Raw genomic sequence first — 20,969 nt, 5'->3', positions numbered from 1 at the left:
CTTCTTAGAATAACAGAGTTGGAAGGGACCTTGGAGGTCTTCTAGTCCAACCCCCTGCTTAGGCAGGAAACCCTACATCACTTTGGATAAATGGCTATCCAATATCTTCTTTAAAACTTCCAGTGTTGGGGCATTCACAACTTCTGGAGGCAAGTTGTTCCACTGATTGATTGTTCTAACTATCAGGAAATTTCTCCTTAGTTCTAGGTTGCTTCCCTCCTTCATTAGTTTCCATCCATTGCTTTTTGTCCTGCCCTCGGGTGCTTTGGAGAATAATTCTTGCTTCTTTTAACCCAGGGCAAGGGTTTTAAGAGCAAAGAAGCCAATTTCGGTTAGGGAGTGTCGAATAAGACTTGGTTATTTTCATTTCTACTAATAAGCCGAAATAATTTATCCTCTTGAGAAGGAAATGTTACATATTCTAGGAATGTAGAGACAATCGCAGTCTCTTGGAATGCCAGCCAGAAGGCTGCTAGGATTCCTTACCATATCAGTCTGTAAAATTTCTGCACTCTTTATTTTATTTTTCTTGGAAACATTCAATGTTTCCAATTTAAAATATACATCCACACATAATACACATATTTATTGTTCTTCAGGCATTGCAGGGCCAGTATCTATTGATGCCTCTGGAGAAAGATTTGGGGATTTTTCTGTGGTTGCCATGACTGATCCTGAAACTGGAACACAGCAGGTGAGTAAATTGTTTCCAAATCAGCTTTGACCATGTTTATTCTCCTCTGGGTATGTGGAATGAGCTTTTCGCATGGATAGCAAGATGCCCAGGCTTGGGAGCCGAAGACCAACACCTCTGGAGCAGTGGTGGGTTCCAGATCCCATCGCACCAGTATGCTGCAACGGGACCGGACATCCACCTTGGGCACTGCCCTGCGACGCCTCAGCTGCTTGGCGTAGGTGCAATTGGCCCGCTTCCCTCAAAAAGAGGTAAGGAACACGGACTGGGGGAATGGGCCATCGAAACACCACTGCTCCCAGCTGCCACCGGTATGTCCGTACCGGTCCGTACCCCCCCCGGAATCCACCAATGCTGTGGAGTCAATCAACATCAGGAAAGATGTTCTAAATTATAAATTGGATTGAAATATATACTTGTCCTGTTTCATTAACTCTTTGAATGGCATTTAGGTTCTAGAAATTTTAGGTATAACAATCATTCTCCCTACTGAACAGGAATTTGAACTATTCCTTTCCTACACCAAGTCCAGTGCTCTAATCATGTAATCCCAAAGGTGCTTCAGTTTTATATTTGGGTTGGCAACCGAAATCTGCTAGAAATTTAGAAAAAAAAATTAAGGGCAGCAATTATGAACCCGAGAAAGATTAAGGGAGTGAATTCATTTAGCTATTATCCAGCACAACCAAAATTACAATTAAATTAAGCATAATTGAAACAAAAACACTTGCCTGCAAGCAGAAACTGGTGGAACCACAAAATAGACAAAATAATAGAAAGCGAAGAAGCTAAAGTGCACATGATCACATTTCTGGTATTTGGCAACTGGCTCATATATATTTAATTTATTTATGTATTTATATGTATCCCACCTTAATTATTTTTACAAAAAACTCAAGGCAGTGAGCATAGGTAAAGGTAAAGGTTCCCCTCGCACATATGTGCTGGTCGTTCCCAACTCTAGAGGGCAGTGCTCATCTTCCTTTCAAAACCTTCAGAGATGTCTGAAGACGTCTCTGTGGTCATGTGGCCGGCATGACTAAATGCCGAAGGAACACAGAACGCTGTTACCTTCCCACCAAAGGTGGTTCCTATTTTTCTGCTTGCATTTTTACATGCTTTCAAACTGCTAGGTTGGCAGAAGCTGGGACAAGTAACGGGAGTTCACTCTGTTTCATGGCCTAGGGATTTGAACTGTCGAACTGTCGACCTTTCTGATCAACAAGCTCAGCATCTTAGCCACTGAGCCACAACGTCTCTGCAGTGAGTGAGCATATCCAGTACTCTTTCCTCCTCCCAGTGTTTAGTGATTAGCCCAGTGTCAGCCAGCTGGCTTTCCTGGCTACGACAGGATTTGAACTCATAGTCCCCTGGTTTCTAGCCTGATGCCTTTAACCGCTAGTCCAAACTGGTAGCAGGCATCCCATAAACACATGAGTTTCTAGCAAATAAATGCCCATTTGGGAGAATGGATCTGATGTTATAACTGTGTGATTTGTTTTACAACTGTTGTAAAAACACTCATAAAATTGGGTACATGCCTGGACTTAACGACTGTTCCAACTTACAACCGAAATTCCTGTACCAATTGCAGTCATGAGCTAAGAACTATTGGTATGAAGAGTTCATATACTGTAACTCACTGGCACCTTGAAAAGGTTAGGGAGAATAGGTTGGCATAACCACAAGACACATTTTAAAACATAGACACCAAACTAACCATACTAACTAGCTACCTGCATATCCCAGATATGACCCGAAGAACCGTGTTTTGATGAAGAGAAATATAGAAGGCAATCTGCTCACTTCCCCATGCTTTGAATTACCCTTGCAGCATCTTGCAAGCGGAGGTGGTGTTCAGCAGTTTGGATCGGTTCACCAAAATGGGGTGCACCCGCCCCAGCTCTATGCCGCACTATTTAGGCATGTTTTTGACCCTGCCCCATACATCCCTTCGACCGATTCGCTCACACAGAGAGGGACTCCTCCGGGTGCCGTCCACTAGGCTGTGCCAGCGGGCGACGCCTAGGGGAAGGGCCTTCTCTGTGGCGAGCCCAACCCTCTGGAATGACCTTCCCCCCGACATTAGAATGGCTACGGATCTCCACTCCTTCCGTCAGAAACTTAAAACCCACCTGTTCCAGCTAGCCGGCTTGGCCTAATTCCACCATTCCCACCTCAGTTTTATTTCTAAATTTTATGATTGGTTTTATGGTCTGTTTTTAATTTTTATAAATTTGTACAGGGGTTGTTTAATTTGATTTTTAGCTATGTATACAATTGTTTGTATGGTTTTTAAATTTATTCCTGTACACCGCCCCGAGTCCCTCCGGGGAGAGGTGACGGTCTAGAAATCTAATTAATTATTATTATTATTATTATTATTATTATTATTATTATTATTATTATTATTATTATTATTGAGGCTGAGCACATGCACAGAAGGCATGTGCGCAAGCAAAGTGCATGCCTGGAAGCCAGGCGCACACGCGGTGAACTAGTGGCAACAAAACATGAAACCCACCACTGCTTGCAAGTAATGAGCAATCAAGCTATAATGTACATTACCACAAGTTCCTCTCTTCCCCCCACCCCAAAAGGGAAAGATTAGAATCAATTGACTAATGGTCAGCTTTAGGAGAAGCTCCTGAGGAGTAAGAGTGGTTCAGCGGTTTGTTTAACAAGGTGGTAAGTGCTATTATGGTGCCAATATTTCATCAGAAGGTGGAAGGCCACCTGAGAGGGATGCAGGGGTGGTATTCACTTACTTTCCCTACCAGTTTGAAAATGTGAGTCCACGTATGCGCTCGGCCTTCCAAGCATGCACTTTGGCTTGAAAACATGCCTAAATAGAATGGCATCGAGCAGGGGCAGGTGGGAAGGCCCACCGGCGATTTTCACTACCGGTTCGGGTTTTGTGCTTGCAAGATTCTTTTCAATTCTATTCCAATCCGTTTCTCCTTTCATACCCTTAGTATTTGAGGTCTGCCTAAAGTCAAATGCAGATTCCCGTTTCCTGTTAGTTTACTAAGTAGGCTTTGAAACAAAAAAAACCTATCTGCAGTTATAGAGCCTGGCAAATTAGAACAAATCAGGTACCGTAACTATTTCCTGTTTTCAACATAATGGGGAAATAGTTTCTTTAATCAGGACTGCAGGACTCTCAGAGAGGGGAAGTAAGTGCTTTTCTGGGTTCATGACACAAGCATCGTTACATCGAAACTGTCAAGAGTGTAAAAATCTAGAAAAGATGCCATTCTGTTGAGCTACTATTGGGGAAATGGCCCCTATTAACACAACGGAAGTCATTACTTTTGGGTGATTGTAATCTGCTGCTCAAAATGTTAAAATTAGGGAAATCATTGTTATGTCACCTTATTGAACTGCAAATTCAGTGAATTGGTTTGATTTGGCATGGACGAGCCTCTTTGTGCTGTTATCTTATTCATATAACCTTTTTGACTGCATTTATGATATTTTGAGTTTTGATGCCGTATACTGAAAATTTACCCTCTGAGCCTCTGAATGTTTGTTTGTGTGTTTGTTATATAAATTGCCCACCTCGCTGTTTAGGGCAGCTTGTAATATCACAAAAACAGAGATATAAAAGCCATGATAAAAATAAAAACAGATTAAAAATGCAAAAGATTAAATGGTGCCTTCTCTATCCCTGCACCAACCACCTCCAGTCTACAGCTTCTTCATCAAGGCCCCACATCAACTAGAAGAGCCAGGCGTTAAGGCTCTTTTCCTAAAGGCCAGAAAGGTGAGGGTAAATCTCACCTCCAGTGACAAGACATTCCAGAGCAGGGGTGTCAAACCTGCATTATCACGGCATCACCACATGACCGTATCATGACTTTTCCCCCTTCGCTAAACTGAGCATGGACGTTGCCAGTGTGTGATGCATCTGACCCGCAGGCCTCGAGTTTGACACCCCTGTTCCAGAGGGTGGGTGCCATGCCAGAAAAGGCTCTTCTCTGGATCCTGCTAGTCAAAAGTCCTTGACTGATGAGGTCTGCAGTAGGTAGGCTGTGAGGTAGGCCCTTTCTGCCAGAACAAGTGGGATGGGCCAATCCCATGGGCCAAGATGGTTCCACAGATTTCCTGGACCCATGCCATGAATAATTTTCTGCAGAAAAGGTTTTTGCTTTTACATCTCGTTATCGGGGTCCTGAAGGAGCACAATGGCTTTGTGGTTAGGACGTTGGGTTGGAAGTTAGCAAGCTGCGTTCAAGACCCAGGTACTGCCATGGGGCAGGATTGAGCTCCTGTCCTTCGCTCCAGCTTCATATCCACCTGGGGACATGAAAGGGAGTCTCCAACTGGGCATCTCCCAGGCAACGGTGATGTCACCAGCTAATCCTTTCAACCCAGAAGTGCCTTGCTGCTTCTGACAGGAGTGCTATATCATGGGTCCCCAACCTCATAGTGGGCCGCGGCCTGTTTGAAACCAGGCCGTGGGAGAAATGGGCAAGTATGTGTATGTGAAGCTCCACTCAAGCAAATGGAAGGCACTCACGCTCACACACAAAGCTCCATTCATGCAAACTGAGCTTTGTGCGTGAGCACCAGCGCCCTCTTCTCAAACACCCTGTGCTTGCGTGAGTGGAGTTTTGCTTGCGAGCACAAGGGCCTGCCACTTGTAGTAGAGCTTCACACGGGAGCTCAAGCACCCTCCGCCCACGTGCGAGGCTCCATTTGTGCAAGTGGAAGGCGCACAAGTGTGCTGCTCGCACAAATGGAGCTGTGCATGTGCACCTCTCACTTCCACACACCACCCAGTGCTGCGCCAGGCTGCCAAGTTAAGGACCGCTGTGCTATGTTATGCTATTTTTCTATCACATGCCAGCCTTCCTGGCTGCCCACACTTCCTGATTGAAAGAAATCCCAGATAAGAGTTCCTTCACTGATTCTTTCTCCAGGGTTTCACTGGAAAACGGGAAGTTTGCACTGGGGAGACAGGTTTGACGAGTGAAAGGCAGATACCCTTAATTACCAACACAATCCAAATCCTGCCCCAAATTTAAGAGAATTTTTCCTCTGCTTTTTCAAGTAAGCAAACCTTTTCCATCAAGTTGATTGAGAAATGTTAACAAAACAACGGAGTAATAAAACATTGAAATGGAAGATGTCAGAAGAGAAACTATAAAGGTAATAAAAAGTCCAGAGATCATCTGAGGAAAGGCCAAAGGATTCAGCATCTTAAGCCAAAGATTAGAAACAAAATATCCATGAACAAAAAGGATTATACTGATTTCATTCTCTGCAGATGTTCCTATTCAGCTCTCCTCTCTGGCAGAAACAATCATTTATTAACTTGACCAACTGCACTCAACGTGTAGTCCTCAGAGGAACTGCATCTACATGGAGAGAAGTATGCAGTGGAATACCCCAAGAATCTGTTTTAGGCCCAGTACTCTTCAACATCTTCATCAATGATTTGGATGAGGGAATAAATGGGGAACTCATCAAATTTGCAGATGATACCAAACTGGCAGGAATAGCCAACACTCCAGAAGACAGGCTAAAGTTACAGAAGGATCTTGACAAACTTGAACATTGGGCACTAGCTAATAAAATGAAATTCAATGGTGAAAAGAGTAACGTTCTACATTTAGGCAAGAAAAACGAAATGCACGGGTACAGTATAGGTGGTACCTTGCTCAATAGTAGTAACTGTGAGAGGGATCTTGGAGTCCTAGTGGACAACCATTTAAATATGAGCCAGCAGTGTGCAGCAGCTGCCAAAAAAGCCAACACAGTTCTAGGCTGCATCAACAGAGGGATAGAATCAAGTTCACGTGAAGTGTTAATACCACTTTATAATGCTTTGGTAAGGCCACACTTGGAATACTGCATTCAGTTTTGGTCGCCACAATGTAGAAAAGATGTGGAGACTAGAAAGAGTGCGGAGAAGAGCAACAAAGATGATTAGTGGACTGGAGACTAAAACATATAAAGAACGGTTGCAGGAACTGGGTATGTCTAGTTTAATGAAAAGAAGGACTAGGGGAGACATGATAGCAGTGTTCCAATATCTCAGAGGTTGCCACAAGGAAGAGTGAGTCAAACTATTCTCCAAGGCACCTGAGGGTAGAACAAGAAGCAATGGGTGGAAACTAATCAAGGAGAGAAGCAACTTAGAACTGAGGAGAAATTTCCTGACAATTAGAACAATTTATCAGTGGAACAGCTTGCCTCCAGGAGTTGTGAATGCCCCAACACTGGAAGTCTTTAAGAAGATGTTGGATAGCCATTTGTCTGAAATGGTATAAGGTTTCCTGCCTAGGCAGGGGGTTGGACTAGAAGACCTCCAAGGTCCCTTCCAACTCTGCTATTGTATTGTAACTTCTTGTTTGCCTGTACAAACATCTCTTTTTTCAGATTCTGATTACTTTCCCTTTTGAGCTGACATAATTCATTTTACTATGTTTGCCCCAGCCCTGATTTACAATATTCCCCTTTTTGATGATGCTAGTGGCAGTGTTTATTTACTTGGGAGATTCCTTCTCATCACTCATGAAAAGTTTATTTCCTAAGTGGAACAATGCCAAAGGAACTTTAACCCTTTATCTGATCACTTGGTGTTTACAACAAGGTTACTCTGGCTTCTTGTAAAATTTAAAAAAAAATAACCAAGGTATATAATAGAAAATCTTGACAACTATACACAAATAGCCAAAATGTCTCAGATTGTAATGACACCCTGAATAGTTCCTCTGTTGTAGCTGCAGGAAGCTACTTTGTATGTGGAACCACAAACACAGATGGGTTGTAAATGTGATTTATTCTTATATAATTATATAATTTCTTATATAATTTCTTATATAATTTCAGCAACTTGTTTTTTTAACCAAACAAATCTTAGAAGTTTTGGAACAGGCTAGAATTGTTCTTGCTGCTGTTATTACTTTTACCATTATTAAGTTCTTGCAGAAGCTCAGTAGATTTTCAGTTTTCTCGGGGTAATTTTTCCCATTATAAGATAGAGCGAAGAGAATTTCCATGGCTTACCAACTCTGTCGTCAGTCAGTAAATCTTAGAATCCTTAATGGTCTTGACTAGACTTCTGATGTAGATAGGCAATGGGATGGATAGATGGATGGATGGAGAGAGAGAGAGATTAGACAGACAGACAGACAGACAGACAGAAGTGTGTGAGAGATATACTGTTCTCTACCTAGCAGGACATTGTTTTCATTTTGCGATATTATTTTTATATGCAGGTAATTGGAAACTATTATGGAAAACAGGGACGACTTGAAATAATTCCAAGTGCAAATTACCTCTGGGAGCAAAGACTGAAAACAGATGATAGCCGAGGATTGGAGCACACGAGCAATCCAGCCTGCAAATCATGTAAGTTAAGTGAGGTTAATGTATGAATTTTAAGCCTAATCAAACTAATCTCTCCTTTTACTTCTGTATCATGAAACAAAGTGTGTAGAAGGCAAATGACCAGTTAGGAATATTAGTAGTTTTTTCTCCACTGATATTCCAATAACTGGAGGTCAGACCATGAAAAATAAAGCCAGTTGTGCATTAGAACAACCAGACAGAGGCCAGGCATGGACTATTCCTGATCTGAGTCTAGTCAAGTCCTGAGTTCATCAGGCAGAAGTGGATCTTATCTGCTCAAGGCTGTGTTTACTTAGGCACAGCTAGCAGAGGGCAGCTGAATAGAGCTAAAGTGATAGAACTGCCTTTTATCATTTTAGACAAGCAAACTCTTCCCTTCTGATGGAAATAGCAGGATTAAGAGGAAATCTCTCTAAAGGGATGACCTACTACCTGTGTTTCCCTGAAAATAAGACCCTGTCTTATATTTTTTTCCACCAAAAAAGGCACCAGGTCTTATTTTCGGGAGGGGGTGATTTGGTCCACTGACTCACTTCACTTGCTCACGTCACCCCCGGTCTCCTTTTTGCTGTCAGACGCCTTCAGGAACTTCAGGGAATGATAAGGTTTAATAAAGCCCTGGTCACCTCAAAGGCCTTCTTGGTTTGTGTAGGAATATATTCAGGCCATCCCGTATAGGTGCAGACAATGACAAGCATTGCCGTATATTGGCCCAAGTGGGGCATGTCGGTAAAATCAACCATTAACGAATCAAATGGGTAGGCACCCCTTGGTTGTTGGCCCTGGGGAAGCAAGGGGCCTTGTCGGGGGTTATAGGCGGCACAAATCTGACTTCGGGCACAAACAGTGGCTGCGAGGCGGGAAATGTTGTCAATGTACACCTCACATGACATAGCCTTTTCCAGTGCCGTCTTTCTGAGGTGTAGGGATTTATGAAGGGAGGAAACCGTCTCCCAGGCCAGGTGTTGTGGAACAAAAAATCGGTTGTCAGGAAGTACCCAACAATCATCCATCACGGTTGCCCCTAATGCTTCTGCTTGTTGCACCTCCTGGGGGGAGTAGGATGGGGTTTGCTGCGGTGGAGGTGTCCACAAGGTGAGGCAAGTAGCTTGTCTCGTGAGGGGCTGAAAAGCGGCAGCCTGAGCGGTGCAATCCACTTTGTTCTTGCCTCGTTCAGTGTCCGACAACCCCTTCTGGTGGCTCTTAACATTCATAACTGCTATCTCCCTGGGGGCCCATACACTGTCCAATAGTCACAGAATTTGGGGACCATATTTGATATCCTTGCCTCCGGCCATGACGAGGCCTTTTTCCTTATAGAGGGCCCCATGTACTTGCACCGTGAGGAAGGCATACTTTGAGTCTGTGTAGATGTTGACTCTAAGTAGTTTGGCTAATTGGGCACTAGTACCCAGCGGGAGGGGTTCGGCTTCCCACACTTCGTTCAGCGTGACCACTGCATAGGCCCCTTTCTGAAGGCCATTATGCAGAAAACTGGTGCCATCCGTGTACAGGGCAGCATCAGGGTGTGGGAGGGGTTCATCTTTCAAACCAGGACAGCTGCCATAAGTTTCCTCGGTCTGTAAGCAGTCGTGAGTGGTTTCCATATCCGCCTCAGGCAGCAAGGTGGCAGGGTTCAGGGAATGGGACTGAACAAGTTTGATCAGGGGGTTATGGGTGATAAGGCCCTGATATTTGAGCATTCGAGGGTTAGTCAACCATAGATGCCCTTTTCTGTCCAGTACTGCCCTGAGAGCATGGGGGGTGTATATGTCCAGCTGTTGGCCAAAGGTTAGCTTATTGGCCTCCTGCATGAGCAAAACCATTCCGGCCACCGCCTTAAGGCAGGCTGGCCACCCCTTTGCTACGTGGTCCAGTTGTTTCAACAAATAGGCAACTGGGCGGTACCACGTCCCTATTTTCTGAGTCAGCACCCCTACCGCCATGTTTTGCTTTGTGTCCACAAACAACTGGAAGGGCTTGTCTAGATCTGGGAACCCTAGACTGGGGACCTGGGTTAAGACGGGTTTGAGCTTCAAGAAGCTATCTTGTTCGACCTTGTCCCACTGCAAAGTTTCCCTTTCATTTCCCCTGATAGCTTCATATAATAGTTTAGCCAGAAGTGCAAAGTTGGGGATCCAAATTCTGCAAAAACCAGCCGCTCCCAGAAATCCTCTCAGTTCCTTCCGGTTCCTGGGGGTGGGCAGCTGGCAGCTGGCCTCCTTTCTCTCATGACCCAGGGTTCTCTGTCCTTGCTGTATGTCGTAGCCCAAATATCTAACCTCAGCCTGGACCTTCTTTCTGAAGGCCTTGTACCCCTCTTCCTGGAGGAGTTGCAGTAAAGCAGAGGTATTCAGGCGACAGTCCTCCTCTGTGTGGCCCGTGACTAGCAAGTCATCCACATATTGGAGCACAACATCGGGCGGGGATATTTCTAGCATCTCCAGATCAGTTGCCAAGGCTGCCCCAAATAGAGTGGGAGAGTTTTTGAGGCAGGCGTGTCCAGGTATACTGTTGTTTTTGGCCAGAGATAGGGCTTTCCCACTCAAAGGCGAATAAATGGCGACTTTTCTGGTGTATTGGGATGGAAAATAATGCATCCTTGAGGTCAATTACCGAGAACCACTTTGCAGAAGGTGGAATCAGTCCCAGTAAGACATATGGGTTTGGCACAGTTGGATGGATTGTGACAGTGGCCGCATTTACGGGCCGTCCTTGGGTATGGGCAGGATCTGAGTATTCCACTTGGAGTCTATCGTTACCAGTATGTGATGGGTTAAATAGAGTTGGATTACCTCTTGGATGGCCTTCACAATGGGTCTGGGGTACGCCCTCTGGCGGGTACGGACAGGAGTCCTCATGGGGAGTTCTTCTACAATGATGGGGTCGTGGTGAGCCACGAACCCAGGTGGGTTGTCCTCCGCCCATAAGGTAGGAACTCTAAACTCCCTCCATCTTCCATCCGGGGTTTCTCCAAGCTTCCTTCCTAGACATCTCTAAGTTAACCTTGCGGTATTTCAGATTCATCGAGCCCTTTTCATCAAAGAATATCTGTGCCCTTAGCTTACATAACAGGTCTCAGCCAAGCAATGGGATTGGACAGTTTGGGATATAAATAAATTGGTGAGTAATTGTTCGGCTGTCAATCGTGCAAGGTAGGGGTTGCAAAAGGGGACGTTTTAAGGTGGTCCCTGTTGCACCTAATATATTAATGGAGTGGGAGGAAAGTGGGCCCAACGGTTGGGTTAGGACATAGCGGGTAGCTCCCATATCCACGAGGAAGGGGACATTTTTGCCTCCTACATTGATTCGGACCACAGGTTCTGGGAGGCGGGGCAAACCCGGTCGGTTTCCGCCAACCCAATAAGCGGGGTGTTGGAAAAGCTGTCCCTTCTTCCTCTATGCCTGGATCCATTGTTCGGGCGCCTGCGGGGATCCCTCGTGAAAGTGTTGCGATTCGTTTCTCTTGCATCCCTATTTGGCTCTCTCCTCCTCTGGGGGCATTCACCTCTCCAATGGCCATGCTCGTGGCAAATGGCGTACTGATTACGTCCTAGGGGCGGGGCTCTATCCTTCTCCTTTGCTCCTCCCCCTGCTCCTGGCATAGTCATGATGGCGGCTGCCAGGAGCTCTTCTTTCTTTTGCATCTTAAGGTCCTTTTTCCTTTCTTCCAATAGGTCCCTATTAACAAAAGTCTTCCTTGCTACTTCCATTAACTCGTTGAGGGATTTTCCAAGTGACCCTTCGAGCTTCTGGAGCTTCTGGCGGATATCGGGGGCTCTTTGGGAGATAAAAGCCATCACCAGCATTCGAGCATTCTCTGGCAGAGTAGGGTCTATCGGAGTGTACATTTGGTATGCCTCTATCAAATGGGCGTAGAATGTTTCCTGGCTTTCTGTGGATCCTTGCATGACCAGGGAGGGTTTGGACATATTTGTAGGGAGTTTTCTTCCCACCCAGACTGCCCGTACAACTAGTTGCTGGTAGTTTCTGAGGAGGGCCATCTGGTGGATGTCATAGGGGTTCCACTTCGGGTCCCTTGAAGGGAAATGCGCCTCTATGAAGTCCGCTAGAGTTGTTTGGGCGGGTGTGGGATCATCCTTGTCCCAGGATGTGGGAGACTGCTATTCTAATCTTCTCCCTCTCTTCAGGGTTAAACAGAGTGGCCATGAGTTGCTGAAGATCTAGCCAGGAAGGATTGTGATTATCTACAATAGTCTTGACCAGGTCTGCCACTTCATTAGGTTTTGCACTATAGGGCCCATAGTGGAGCTTCCAATTGAGAAGGTCTGAAGTTGTAAATGGGACATGTTGAAATAATGGGCCTGTGGCAACCCTTGTGGGATCATCCTTGTCCAAAAGAAATTGATCCACCTGCCACAGGGGGCTGTCACAATCGGGGCATCCTTCTTGGCCCTGGTGCGGTTTGCTACTGGCTTATCCTCTTCCTCTTCTAACACACCGCCAACTGCTTCAAGCCACTCTTCCGAGTCTCCCTCTCTTCTTCTTCTAGACTCTCTGTCCGGGGCTGGGGCAGGGCGTCCGGATAGGGTGTGGTCCATAGAGCCCTGAAAGCGACTTCTTGGTGGGATAATGGGGGAAAGGTCCTTCCACTGACCTTCGTCCCAACTTACGGACGAGCGGCTTGGCAAGGTGCTCTGCCCTCCTTGTCTCTGGCCCATGGTGGTGTTGACTCCCTGGTGAGGCTGGGGGATTGTGGATCCCATCCTGGCTCCTCATTATTGTGGCCGTGCCTTGAGGTGGTACATACGGTGGTGGATGGGGGAGCTCCTCCGGGGCACTAGCGGGACCTTCTTTTGGCATCTGGGAAGAGTTGCTCGTGAAAACATGAGCATACACTGTTTGGTCTTGCATTTCATTAGCCAGCCCGGGGGTCTCCTAAGCAAATTATACCATACGTCACTGTATGGAGCCTGGTCAGGGTGCCCTAGTTCAGGGTGAAAGACTAGTTGGTGAACTTTAAGAGCTATGTTTGGATCAAAAGTGCCTTTGTCGGGCCATCCAAACCCAAAGGTGGGCCATTCTGTCTCACAAAATTTCCTGAGGTCATGCCTGCTCCACTCAATGCCATAGTCCTGGGACATATATCCTGCCTTAAAGTTTTTTAGCATACATTGTAGGGGGGTAAGGGAGACACTTCCACCACCACCCATATTCCTCCCGGGGCACCAGACACAACAAATACAGGGTTTGAAACCGTCACACGTCCAACCCAGGGAGCTGGATCAACATGGTCTCTGATGGGAACAGCAAACGCTACGCGCACTTGCTACTAGCCCAGGGTGCCGGAACCCACGGTCGCCATAGGGAACCGCAGTAGCCTCACAGGGCAAACACACTAAACAATCCTCCCACAAATACCTTTCCATCTAATGAGGGAGATCGGGCCTTGCCTCCGGCTCAACAAGGAGTCCGGGCCTATTACGGGTCCTCACAATACTTGCCTGTCGAGGTCCCTCCTTCTCTGCCGGCCGGCCTTACGGTGTCCTGGTCTCTGGTCCTTCTCCAGTGGTTCTTGGAGGTGTCAGCCGCCGCTCCCGGAGCCCTCTGTCACCAGGAAGTCCCTCGGAACAATTGGTCCGTTGGCGCCAGGGAGATTCCTCCTGAGAAGACAGGGCCCGACACCAGGGTGGACACACCAGAGGGTCCCAAGACCCCTCAAGTGTCCCGGCGGAGTCGCCAGAAATGTTGCAGCAGGTTGAGGCTTTCGCCACAGTGCTCAATAAAAACGGGACATGAGACCATGAAGGTGCAAGAGATACAGGTTTATTGATGCATCGAGTTCAGCGTGTTCACACACCAAAATCTGAACTGCCTGGGCTCCACCCAGGACGTTGGTTTTATACTTTACTTCAAGTGAAGTTGTCTTCACGGCGTTTCCATGCACATCATATTTAAAAAGAGAAGTACATTTTGGAATATTACAAAAAGAGAAGTACCTAGGAAAAATACAAAAAGAGACGTTCCTATATGTCTTAAGCTGTTTTTGCAGGATCATCGTTCTGTTATCTTACACCCACGTTTGGCTTCCTGTGCCCTTCCTTTACAGCATCTTGCCACACACTGTTCCAGTAACAATTTGGGGAAGAAAGAAATCAAACTTAATCAAAGTTCATATTAAGTACTTATTACTGATTTAAAGCTAAGAACCTTATAGAAGCTGGGGGCTCCTATACCCATGGAGATATTCCCATATTTGTACTCGTCTTCTCCCTCCTGCCTCACTTCTGCATCCCGCAAGCCCGGCAAGATTTTCCTGAAGGCCTCTGCAGCTGACAACAGAGCTCCAGATTTATCTGCAGAGGCCCTGAGGAAAGCCTAGCCAGCTGCAGAAGGTGTCGGGGTGCGTGAGGCCTGGCTGCAACTGTCCAAAGGTAAATAGTAAGGCAGCTCCACCCCTACATCCCCACCATAGCTTAATTTTTACCCACATGGAGTAGGCAGGGTCTTAATTAGGGCTTATTTTGTGGGTGGGGCTTATGTTGGGCGCACATGTAAAAATCAAGGTAGGGCTTACTTTTGGGGTAGGCCGTATTTTCGGGGAAACACAGGGTTCATAAATTTAGGTAGGCTAACTGTTTAATAGGTATATGTGTGAGGTAGTGGAACTGCACAGGAAGGTATTCTGTGGATATAAAAAAATGTTGCAAATTATCCTAAAACAATTCGCCAAGACTTATAAATTTATATATTTCAGAATAGGAAATATGCTTATGTTAGAATAGAGCGGTCAGGGAGTTTCAGTGATTTGGGAAGAGGATTGCATGTCAACAATGGATCCAAAATAAACATAATTCATAAAAGAAGAAACCAAAGAAAAAAGAGCATTTATTTTTTTTATTATTTTCAAACATACAGAAAACATACACAAAAACTAAACTTAGACATAAACTACATTTACACAATACATTGGAACTTCCTGTTCCTTCTTATAGAAGTTTCAAATCGGTACAATTCTCTTTATATTATTTCCCCTTCTAATATATTTCGTTTGAGTTTCACCATTTTTAACATATATGTTAATCCTCCTTACCTTCTATTTTTGGGCTTTATTGGCTTCTTTCATTGACCCTTGTTTCTTTCCTCCAACCACCTATACAATTTTTCCCATATCTGATAATGTTCTGTCTCTTCTTTTCCCTGAATTTCCTTTGCTAATTTGTCCATTTCGGCACAGTCCGTAACCTTTCTTATTATTTTGTCTTCACTTGGTATCAATGTATTTTTCCATTTCTGAGTGAAAGCAATCCTTGCTGCCATCATTATGTGTAGAATTAAATGCTGGATTTCTTTTTTATATTTGGTTGTCATTATACACTTCTGGTTTCCAATCAATTTTGACTCCTGTTATCAATTCTAACCAATTTTTAATCTTTTTCCAATACGTTGTGGCTTCCTCACACGTCCACCATATATGATAATATGTTCCATGTGATATTTCACATTTCCAACATTTTGGTAATATACTTGCTGAGATTTTTGCTAACATTTCAACCTCACTAAAACCTAAGCTTCAAACAAATCTGTACATTTAATTACAGATTGAATCTGTAATTCAATTATTCTGCAAGATTTTGTTATTAAGGGGTTCCTTTGGTTGATTTCTGTTTGTTTTTCAAGCAGGTGGCGTAGGGGAATCAGCAGTTACTGGAATAGTTGTAGGGGCCTTGCTAGGCGCAGGATTGTTGATGGCCTTCTACATTTTCAGGTGAGTTTAATTTTAACACCTAGCATCTTTGAATGACAGTCTCATTTCTCCTCCCAAGGAAACCAATAGGAGAAAGTCTGCAGTCTGGCAGGTTCGGTTCCATCAGATAGAGAAGGTTCATGAACTGATCCAAACACTCTCTAAAAAGGCATAGTAATTAAAAAGACATTTATTCAAAGTCAGCCTTGTTAAAAGACCCCCTCAGCTGTTGCAAACTACTCTGTTTCCTCCAAAATAAGACCTCCCCAGATGATAAGCCCAATTGGGCTTTTGAGCGCATGCGCTAAAATAAGCCCTCCCTAAAAATATTGCAACACAGCAGCAGCCATGAGGTGACAACGCTCGCCGTCTCCTACACCTCAAAAATAATAAGACCTCTCCGAAAATAAGACCAAGTGCTTATTTCCGAGGTCAAAAGAAAATAAGATCCTGTCTTATTTTTGGGGAAACACGGTAGAAGTAAAATCAATATGGCGGCCAAGGTGCTGCCTGTCACTTTTAAAGCCTTTCATGGCTTGGGACTGGGTACCATCTTCTTCCAGTCGTTTTTACCTGTCCAATTTAATCAGGCAGATTGGACACCTGTTGAAGGCCCCATCACCCAAGAAATGGCAACTGAAGGGGACCAAGAGGAATGCCTTCTCTGCCATAGCGCCTGTTCTCTTGGACATTCTCCCTCCAGAGGTTAGGATGGCCCCAATTCAGTTGGCCTTTTGGAAGTTTCTAGAAGATCTGATGCATGGGCTTCATATCCTGAATATATGAAGAGCCCCATTTCCTGGTTATGCTAACATTTAGGGACTATAATAATTCTCTGTTGCTATATGCATTTAATTCTTCTTTTTGGGTTGTGATTGCAATTAGATTTAAGCTGACGGGCACAGCCAAATTTTTAGGCCCTTACGAAAAGATAGGGTTGGGGCCAGTGGTGAAATTCATTTCTTTTTTTTTTACTGTGGGCATGGCTTGGTGGGCGAGGCAGGGGACGTCCCCATTCCCACCCCACTCGGGGGCCAGCCAGAAGTGGTATTTGCCAGTTCTCCGAACTACTCAAAATTTCCGTTACCGGTTATCCAGAACCTGCTGAATTTCACCCCTGGTTGGGGCCAACCTCACATCAGAGGGCAGGGGTCAAGATGTTCCAGAGGGCTGGAGCAACAGCAGAGAAGGCCTCCTCCTGGACCCCTCTGCCAACATGAGTGGTACATGCCAATCCCAGTAGCAGATGGTCCCTTAACCTGGACTCATGCCATGAAGGGCTTTAAAGCTAATCACCAACACCTTGAATTGGACTGGCAACCAATGCAGCTAATAGAGGAGTGGTGTTACAGGAGCCATACTTTGGGGTCCCTGAAACTAACCATGCTGATGCACTCTGCATCAGGTGTAGCTTCCAAATGCTATTCAAGGATATCCCTCTACACAGCACATTACAGTAGTCCTGTTGTGAGATGACTAGGGACTGAACGATTGAGTGCAGGGATCATAACTCCAGTCCACAGGAAATCTAAGAATTCTACTCCCTTTATATATGGGGGGGGGGGGCATATGCTACTAAAGGGCAAAACAATTCTTAACAGAAATAAAATTTCCATCAATCAAAATTTTCTGCAGCTCACACATGCAGAAAAATATTTAAATCATGATTAAACTGTCTTAAAACAAGTGAGATTGACAAACAAAATCTTACAGTATTCTGTTTAGAATATCTCCCGGCCATTCTTTCTTTCTTTTCAGCTTCTCTACTCCCCTACTTTTCATCCCACTGCAAATAATTAACCTTCTGTAGCAAGTTAGCAAACAATGTTCTCCTTTTTCTTGTTTCATGAGAGGTTTGCAATGGTAGGGTTTCTTTTTCTGCATTTTTCTGCTGACCCTCCTCTTTCTTAGTAGGGCCATCCTGTGATTCCATTTTCATCATTCAGCATTTGAGCTTCCTGTAAAAATAATACCAGCAACAAGAAACAGGGTTGCACAATATATTGATTTAATTAACAGAATGGACAAAAAATTTAAATTTAACTGGCTCACAGATTAGACTTTTAATGCAGATGCAATTTTAATTCTCACTGGATATAAAGAATCCTCTTGTTTCTAGGGTCATTTTGTTTCATATTTGTAAACTAGCTGATAACCCAGCGTTGTCCGGGTATTTACCGTATTTTTCAGAGTATAAGACGCACCTTTTTCCCTCAAAAAAGAGGCTGAAAATCTGGGTGCGTCTTATACACTAAATACAGCATTTTTTGCCTGCCGAAACCCCACCCTCTTCACCAAAATGGCCGTGCATAGCTTTTAGGAGGCTTTCAGAGAACTGGGAGCTGGGGAGGTCAAAAATGAAGTTTGCAGAGTGCAAAAACTTTTTTTTTTAAATTTGCCTTTTCAAAACCTTAGTGCGTCTTATACTCCAAAAAATACTGTATTTATAAGGGGAAAATGTCTGGACCAAACGTAATTTCTAATGTTGGATTTCCCCCCTTACCAAAGGAGCCCCCTTGTGGAGTACTGTGAAGCTGTCACCATGGCAACTCCACTGTACTGTACAGTAGAAACCATTTTACGGCAGTACAGTAGAAGCCATTTGTTAGCTGTATCGTAACAGAACACACACCCTGAGGGGTGTTAGGGGTGTCTTACCCCCACAATATTTTTTTTCCAGAGAGTAAGTCATCTGCGTACCACGTTTGGTTGAAATTGCTCAAGGCATTCCAGAGTTATGCTGGAACACACACACACTCAGCCATTTATATATATATAGATAGATAAAACTAGCAGCTTATCTGAAATCTTTAAACATGCCTTAATTTGTATGTGAGACAAAAATGGTGCGAGGCACATTTCTTTAATCTTTTGGCAGTGATTCTCATTAACGTAACTGATTATGCCAAACCCAGATGTCTTTTTGTAGTGGGAGTTTTCTGTCTTATCTCCAATTGCTGAAGGAATCATTCTTACTTTCTGCCACTCAGGAAGAAGTACAAAATAACCATTGAAAGACGAAACCAGCTGGAAGAGTACAACATTGGCAAGCACCGACAATTACGAGAAGACTCCATCAGGTCTCACTTTTCTGCTGCATGAAATAGAAAAGAATTGCTCTTGTGGGGATATATATCTGTAGACAAATGGACGCTACCAAAGACTGCCACTGAAAAAAAGAAGTGCGTTTAAGGACTCCACCTTTTAAAAGTAGAGTCGCCTTGTCTTAATTTTTTTTTTCCAGAAACTCAGGAAATGATTTACTAGCCACATTATGCCACATGGCCTTTTTTATCTCGTGGAAAGATGAATGATTAAAAGAAAAGATACCCGTTTTCTCACGACAAGACATTGATTAATACTTTGTGGATCTCTCAAGGCACATTTGGGGTCTTGGTGATGTAAACATTCCTTCATGATGCCTTGTGAATGTCAGTTGGCTCTTCACGACGTCACACACCAAATGCTTAAGTGCTTTCATAGACAAAGGGGCAGCTTCACATAGGGAACAAAGTATGTTCTGAATTGAATGGTGGAGACGGGATGGGGGGGAAAGAGTGTAGCTTGTCCGGTGCAATATAATTTTGGAAAACGAACAATCATGCATCTCATCAACAGTGGAAGAAAATGAGGATTTAATACTGAGCACCAGTTGACGTCTCACATTAATTTTAAAATTGATCCGTAGTGATTCCTAGGCATATTCTCTCGCTACTCTATTCTTAATATAAGAAAGAGAGCTGTATCCATGGGAAGGGAAAATTCTTTTTCAAATAAATCCCACTTTACCCTGAATTTTTATTTTGAGGAAGTTTCCCCACCCACATTATTTCCACTTCCAGAAGAAAAGCTTCCTGACTTTAGATCCATCGTCTCCAGCTTGTTGCCATCCAGATGTCTCAAGCTGTAGCTCCCTAAATTTTCAGCTTTGCTGTTAGGAATCTGACCAATTATAATCATACTTTGAGAGTCAGCATAGAACATGGTGGTTTAGTCATGGCCTAGAATCTGGGAGAGTCCGGTTCAAGTCCATCCCTGGACCTCTTCAAATGACTTTGCACAATTTTGTTTCGGTCCAACCTGCCCCATAAAGATTTTGCCGTATGGATAAAATTAGAGGAATCAATATTAAATATTCACCAAGATCTGACAAATGATAAATTCATAATCGGTCTATATAGTGTAGGTTATTTTAGAAATAAGGTTCACACAAAAGGGTTTTGGAGGAAAGAGATGCAGTTTTAGGCCAGCTTGTATACATAAGTTGGCCTAAAGTGGTGGAATCCTGAAATTCGGGTTTTCTACTTCAGAATGCAAATGTCCTGAATATTTTCCTAGGTAAGGGAAAAAAGTTAAGGTATTTTGAAATATTTTAGAGAAGATTGTTCTAGGTCAGGGGTGTCAAACTGAAGGCCTGGGGGCTGGCCCCGGCCGACAGGGTGCTCTGGCCCATGGAACCGCCCTGGAAACAGCAAAGGACCAGCCCACGGTGCCTCTGCCAGTGAAAATGAAGCTTAGGGGAGTGCATGACTCTCCCAGACTCTGTTTTCAGCTGCAATGGCCTCCTGCAGCTCTCTGCCAGTGGAAAAGGAGCTCGGGGGAATGCATGCAGCCTCCCTGAGCTCCGTTTTCACTGGCAGAGGACTGCAGGAGGCTGTCACAGCCAAAAATGGAGCTCGGGAGCCAGGGATGGGTTCCAGCTTCTGTTACTGCCGGTTAGGGTTAAGGTAAAAAAAAATAAAGCAAAAAACAAAATGGCGGCACCGATAGAACTGGTTCGGGGGCGTGGCCGGCCGAGTTACTACCTACTCGGCCGAACCAGTAAGAACCCACCTCTGTCGGGAGCCCATTTTTGCTGGCAGAGTGCTCAGGTCACCACAGGTAACCCCCCCCCCCAACAAGAGTGACATCAAACTGGCCATGCCCCCACTCCAAGGTCAAATACAGCACTGATGCAGCCCTCAGTGAAATCAAGTTTGACACCCCTGTTCTAGCTAGCTAATCCTCTCGGTGGTGGATTAGCAGGTGTGGATTTCTATGAAGCATTTAAAGATTGAAAGAGTCCAGTAGGTTCTACCATCTGGATGCCTATCTCACATACTTGATGTGTAAATCAGATTTTACAGCTGCCGTTGACTCAGATCAAAATCTCTGCCTCTAATCAAAGTGCATGCTGCTCTCTACACAAGTAGTTCTTCGACTTGC

The 20,969-nt window shown here is 44.6% G+C and overlaps 1 protein-coding gene across 2 annotated transcripts in view; it reads left to right on the top strand.

Moving 5' to 3' along the window:
- Positions 1 to 20,002, top strand: part of NPR3 (natriuretic peptide receptor 3) — an 85,893-nt gene extending 65,891 nt beyond the window's left edge. The window contains exons 5-8 of one of the 2 annotated variants that reach the window (XM_081942598.1): positions 600 to 694; positions 7,924 to 8,056; positions 15,698 to 15,785; positions 18,755 to 20,002. In XM_081942598.1, the coding sequence (XP_081798724.1) occupies positions 600 to 694; positions 7,924 to 8,056; positions 15,698 to 15,785; positions 18,755 to 18,866 (428 nt within the window). In that variant the 3' untranslated portion in view covers positions 18,867 to 20,002. The remainder of the gene's footprint in view (positions 1 to 599; positions 695 to 7,923; positions 8,057 to 15,697; positions 15,786 to 18,754) is intronic. The other variant, XM_081942599.1, reaches the window with a different exon arrangement.
- Positions 20,003 to 20,969: the final 967 nt, after the last annotated feature.

The sequence above is a fragment of the Natrix helvetica genome (genome assembly GCF_964273705.1).
Source record: "Natrix helvetica genome assembly, chromosome: 2".
Classification (NCBI taxonomy): Eukaryota; Metazoa; Chordata; class Lepidosauria; order Squamata; family Natricidae; genus Natrix; species Natrix helvetica.
This window is presented reverse-complemented; position numbering and strand designations above follow the sequence as displayed.